This window comes from Chrysochloris asiatica, unplaced genomic scaffold, assembly GCF_000296735.1.
Source record: "Chrysochloris asiatica unplaced genomic scaffold, ChrAsi1.0 scaffold00105, whole genome shotgun sequence".
Lineage (NCBI taxonomy): Eukaryota > Metazoa > Chordata > Mammalia > Afrosoricida > Chrysochloridae > Chrysochloris > Chrysochloris asiatica.
Genome location: NW_006408623.1, coordinates 3,149,894 through 3,156,072, shown reverse-complemented (window position 1 = coordinate 3,156,072; position 6,179 = coordinate 3,149,894). Strand labels below are relative to the sequence as shown.

The 6,179-nt window shown below is 53.7% G+C and overlaps 1 protein-coding gene across 1 annotated transcript in view; it reads left to right on the top strand.

Moving 5' to 3' along the window:
* Positions 1-1,980: 1,980 nt before the first annotated feature.
* The window catches only part of MMP21 (matrix metallopeptidase 21), an 11,260-nt gene continuing 7,061 nt past the window's right edge, over positions 1,981-6,179 (top strand). Inside the window, exons 1-4 of the mRNA XM_006867432.1 lie at positions 1,981-2,127; positions 2,907-3,384; positions 4,157-4,296; positions 4,420-4,561. Coding sequence (XP_006867494.1) covers positions 1,981-2,127; positions 2,907-3,384; positions 4,157-4,296; positions 4,420-4,561 — 907 coding nt within the window. The remainder of the gene's footprint in view (positions 2,128-2,906; positions 3,385-4,156; positions 4,297-4,419; positions 4,562-6,179) is intronic.

Below are 6,179 nucleotides of genomic sequence, written 5' to 3'. Positions count from 1 at the left end.
TGCCCCCACGCGCCTGTAACTGCACGTTCGCCTACAGCCCCACCCTCTCTTATAATCCCATACTCACCTGCAGTTCTACACTCCCCTACAGCCCATGTACACCTGCACCCCCACACTCACCTACACCCCCACATAATCCTGTACTTCACACTCTGCTTTACCCTAACACTCTGCTGAACCCCACACTTATTTTCCCACTCTTGTGCTCTCCCATACATCCCTGCAACCCACACTCTTGCACCCCCACACTCCTAAACCCCACATTTCTGTACCCCAACATTCCGACACCCCACACTTGGCAACTCTTTCTGACGTCTTGGTCCAGGATGTTAGCTGGGGAATGAGCCTGCCGCCCTGTGTGTTGCCCCCTCCATCTAGGTGGGTGGGGGTAAACACCGGGAGCATTTTATAGAGACACTCCTGTGGGCACCAAGGTCGGTGGTTCAAACCCACCAGCCGCTCTGCAGGAGAAAGATGAAGCTGTCTGCTCCTGTAAAGGTTTACAGCCTCAAGACCGTGGACGTGAACTGGGACGCAGGCACCACCATGGGTGCACCAGCCCTGCAGTCGGCTTTCAGGAGGCCTGGGTCCCTCACATCAGCACTGGTACGGAAGTCAGTCTCCGTGGTGACCTGCACAGGGGTTAGTGCTGACCCCAGGGGTCCACAGACATTTTTCTAAACACCAGACAGCTCTGTTCCACAGACTTACTTCCAACTTGTAAGCCAGGCCCTTCCTCAGCCCCTGGTCCCGAGTTCTCTTTCTCTCTTACTGTGGGCCAGTCTCCCTCCTAAGCCATTGTATTTGCTTACTACCCAATTGAACTGGAATGACAATCTGGCTCATCTGAATAGCAATCCAAAGGAATTGTCCACCCTAGAGAAAGCAGGCAGCCCAAACTGTAAGTACCTTCTCCTCAGCAAACTGGCCCGGAGCTGTGGGAGCCCACTGGCCTGTAGGGTCGTCAGCACAGCCTGCAAGAAAGGGCAGCATGTGGTTCTGCAGTGGACACTGATGGTGGGAGGCCTGGGGTAGAGAAGGCCTGTACGAATGGGTTGACTGGATCATCAGTGGATGACGGCCACTTGGAAGGCTAGAGGGTGCCCAGGAAAACACATGTACCTCACAGGACCTGGGCACAGACAGCAGGGATCTGGTCTGGAGTCCTAGCTCCTGGCCTGAGCAGCCACCACTGGGCATTTCTGTGAGAGGACACACACACACACAGAGGTTCATCTGCAAGAACATTCTCCAAACATTCCTATCTGAATCATAAGGAATCCTGGTGTGGCACTGAAGGATAAGCACTGGACTGCTAACCACGAGACTGGCGCTTCAAACCCACCAGCTGCTCCTTGGAGACCCAATACAGGGTCACTCCGAGTTGGAACTGACTCCATGGCACTTAATAGCAACTCGGTACATTTTAAACTTAAACATTTTCTACATTGACCGGGTATTTCATAAAGAGACATAAAGACAATAAAGAGAAATAAAAATAAATGACCGAGACAAACTAAAAATCCTCAACTCCTGCTCCTCTCCTTCGCCTGGAACAAATAACGGTTTTTAAGGTTTAGGCCCCCTGTCTGAGATAACTGTTACCAGTGAGGCGGTCTGCCTCCAGGAACAGAGGCGGAAGTCTGCAGCAATTGACACCACCTCCACAGGAGTGGACTCCACAGGCACGTGTTAGTTTGCCATTCAATTACCTGAGGCCGAGTGCACACACACATGAGACCAGCAGGGAGGTCTCGGGCTAACAAGAAAGGTGGGCACGGGCTCTTCAAAAGCTAGCACCTCTCTGACCTGTGACCTCCAAGCCTGGTGGGCACGCTTCGGGGCCTGGTGAGAAATGATTGGATGCTTAACACCGCCTCTGTGGCTGCTCATAAAAGCCTCCCCGCGGCCCTGCTCTGGAAGGAGGAAAGACGGGGACGAAACAGAGACGGGGCAAAGTTCCTTCACTCACTGGGAGCCATGCACGCTGTCTCCATCTTCCGTCCGACTCTGCTGCTCTGCTGGCTGTTGGACCCCCGGCATGCCCAGGGCGAGACCCTTCCCCACAGCCCGGACCACTCCGTCTTGCGCCAGGCCCAACCCATCGCCGACCTCCGCTCTGCTCAGGTAGGAGAGGCCCGCACATGCGCACTGGGTGTTAAAGGAGTCCTCCGTTACAACCCGTGCAAGCTGGCGTCTTGTCCTGCGGGTTCACTTACTTATATCTCACTGTTGTTGTTGTTGTTAAGTGCCTTCAAGTCGGTTCCGACCCATAGCGACCCTGTATAGGGTTTCCGAGGGTGTAAATCCTTACGGGAGTAGAAAGCCTCATCTTTCTCCCGCGGAGCAGCTGGTAGTTTCGAACTGCTGACCTTAAGGTTCGCAGCCCGATTCGTAACCACTACACTACCAGATCTCACTAGCAGATGTAAAAATCGCTCTGCACAGAGAAGGCCTGGCTGCTGCGCTGCGCTCCTCTGCAGACGGGTTTACGGCCAGGGATGGGTGGGGACAAGTGGGGAAGGTGAGCCGAGCCTGGAAGGGGAGGATGGCTTGGTGGGACTGTTAACACCCACACCGTGCTTACCCAGAAGTTACCAGAATACTTAAATAGGAGGCAGTCTCTAGAAAGAGATCGGCGATGACCCGCCCACAGGAACTACAGATGGATAGGCTGATGTCCTAGACGTACAAGCACCGACCCCACAATGACTTTTGAGTTGAGTCCCCACGATGTCCCAAGAACGCCACCATTGTGGAGCGAGGGATCCAGGCAGAGGGCACAACACAGGACGCATGCAGCATGGTCTGGAGACAGGAGACCCCGTAGGAAGTGGACAGAGCACGTCCGAGTTGGGCACAGCAGAAAGTGTTTAGGGGCTACCGCCTGGACCTTCTCTCCATAGCGTTTCCTGACCAAGTACGGCTGGACTGCAGCCCGCCCACCCGGAGCCTCGGGACCCCATGTCTTTGCGGAGGCTGTGCGCGCCTTCCAGAGCGCCAACCGACTGCCGGCCACCGGGGCGCTCGACGCCGCCACGCTGCGCGCCATGAACAGACCGCGCTGCGGCGTCCCCGACCCTCACAGCGTCCCCGGGCCCTCGGCAGCCCGGGCTCGTGTGAGACGCTTCCTGCAACGACTCCCTCTCCTGCGGGGCCGGGAGGAGAAGCCAGGGACCAGAGGGGCCGCCAGGGTCTTCTCCAAAAGAACCCTCAAGTGGAGGCTGGTGGGCGAGGGCTACAGCAGCCAGCTGTCCGCCGACGAGCAGCGGTATGTCTTCAGACTGGCCTTCCGCATGTGGAGCGAGGTGACGCCACTGGACTTCCAGGAAGACCTGGTTGGCCCAGTGGCTGAAGTGGACATCAAGCTGGGCTTTGGAAGAGGTAAGGGGCCTCTCTCAGACCTTCCTGAGTGTGGGGCACACTAGACAATGTGGGGTGTGTGTAGCCTGGTGTGTGCTTGTCCTGGCTCCCGTCCCCCGCAGCTTACTATCAACAGACTAGGAGCACCCAACCCAGGACGTCCCCTCTGCTCCAGAGTAGAACTGTGCTCCACGGAGTTTTCAATGGCTAACCTCTCAGAGTCCTGGGGGTGGCGCTGTGGGTTAATGCACCAGACTGCAAAGCCGTTTGAACTGCAAGGTCAGCAGTTCAAGCTCACCTGTTGCTCCTCGGAAACCTTGTACAGAGTCCCTATGGGTCGGAATCGACTTCACACCAACACTCTTTCAGAAGCAGGTCGCCAGGCCTTTCTTCGGAGGTACCTACCTCTGAGAGGACTCAGATTACTAACCTTTCAGTTAGCAGCTGACCATGTTCATTCTTTGGGAGTCGGGACTATGAGCACCCCTTTATTTCCTGCCCTCCGTAGAGGGGAGGTCCTGGCTCAGATCTTGTTTCTCCATGAGGCCTCCCCCCTCACCCCCACCCTCACACACACACAGTCTCACTGCTCTTACGGCACTTGGCACAGGGTGTCTTTATATTTCATAAGCACACTGTTGTCACCCAGGACATCTGACTGGGGAGCTGGGCAGGACAGCTGTCAGCACCCCCGTTCACCAACTTTCGTGGTGGGGCCTGTGAGTGTCCAGGTAGGTGAGGAAGCGTCGTGGTGGGCTCTCCTGATTCACCCAGACCACCTCTCCCCTGGCAGGCCGACACCTGGGATGCCCACGGGTTTTCGATGGGAGCGGGCAGGAGTTTGCCCATGCCTGGCGCCTGGGTGACATTCACTTTGATGATGACGAACATTTCACTTCTCCCACCAGCGACAGTGGCATTAGTCTTCTCAGAGTGAGTGTCCCCACTGCCCAGCATACGCAGCCCGTGTCCAAAACACCAGAGCGTCTCTACCCAGCTCCCTAATTCACACAGGCTGTCTCGTGGTGGGCACTGATGTCTTGTGCCCACTTGCAGGTGGCTGTCCATGAAATCGGCCATGTCCTCGGCTTGCCTCACACCTACAGGACAGGATCAGTCATGCAGCCAAATTACATTCCCCAGAAGCCGGCCTTTGAACTGGACTGGTCCGACCGAAAAGCTGTTCAGAGGCTGTACGGTAAGAGATCACCCCAGGACCCACCTGTTCCTTAACGGCCAGAGGGTCCCCCAAAAGCACAAAGTGGCACAACTCTGCCTTCACAGAGTCACCGGCCTTCAGCTCCACGATGCACATCCTCTTAGATGAAAGTGTCATTTGGTAGCCACAGGTGGGCATTCCTTCCTGGGATGGCTCTTTCACCCAACGGGCCACCTGTGCTGTGGTGTCCACCAGAGCTCTGTGGGCTGGATACCACAGGAGGACCGTGCTGGGATACACTGTCCTCTCTGCATGATTACAGTACTGTTAATCAGCTCCAGTGAACAGTGACGCCATGCACAACAGAACCAAACACTACCCGGGTCTGTGTCAACCTCACAAGCTTTGCTGTTTGAGCCCATGTTGTAACCACTGAGTCAGTCCATCTCACTGAGGGCCCTCCTCTTTTTCACTGACCCTCTACTTAACCTAGCGTAACGTCTCTCTCCAGAGACTGGTCCCTCCTGATAATAAATACATGAGATGATGTCTCACCTTCCTGGCTTCTAAGGAACATTCGCACTATACTTCTTCCAACACAGATTTGTTCATGCATTTGTTGAGTCCCTGGTATATTCCATGTTTTCTGCCGAACTTTATCTTCCTTGTTTATTGTTCAGCTTTCACATGCATGCATATGAGATTGAAAACACCTTGACTTGCATCAGGAGCACCTGAGTCCTCCAAGTGACATCTTTGGCCTTTAACACTTGTAAGAGGTCTTTTGCAGCAGATTTGAATATGTTGTTTAATTTCTTGACTGGGTGTTGATTGTAGATCCAAGCAAAATGAAGTCATTGACAAATTCAATCTTTTCTCCATTTATAATGAGTTTGTTGGTTGGTCCAATCCTGAGGACTTTTGTTTACATTGAGGTGTAATCCACACTGAAGGCTGTAGTCACTGATCTTTATCAGCAAGTGCTTCTAGTCCTCTGTCAGTAAGGAAGGTTGTATCACCTGCAGAGTGTAGGTTGTACATGAGGCTTCCTCCAGACCTACCACTCACCACTGCCATGAAGTAAATTCTGATTCATCGTGACCGTGAAAGACAGAGTAGAACTGCCCCTTTGGGTTTCTGATTGTCAGTTTACAGGAGCGGCAAGTTTTGCCTTCCTCCTGCGGAGCAGCTGGTGGTTTCGAACTGATGACTTAGAAGTTACAGACCAGTGCTTAACACACTATACTGTTACGGATTCAAGTCTCAAACAAGGAGGATGACCACTATAATGTCCAATTTAGAGAATTTTATTGGCACAACAGACAGCTATAGCCGGACGGCAGGGCATGTTGCAAGGAGCTGGCTGCTAGTTCATATTGGCTCCATTCCTGGCTCAGGGTCTAGGGGCTTATCTAAAGGAATTTGCTGAAGTGGGGAGTACAGAAGCAAAAGTAGCAAGTTAGTTTGCTAATAAGGAGACTAGATAACAGCTAACATGGTCAGGGCAACAAGGCTACACATCAGTTTACATTGTTGTTGTTGTTGTAATGTGCCTTTTGAGTCGGGTCCGACCCATAGCGACCCTGTACAGGGTTTCCGAGGGTGTAAATCTTTACGGGAGTAGAAAGCCTCATCTTTCTCCCGCGGAGCGGCTGGT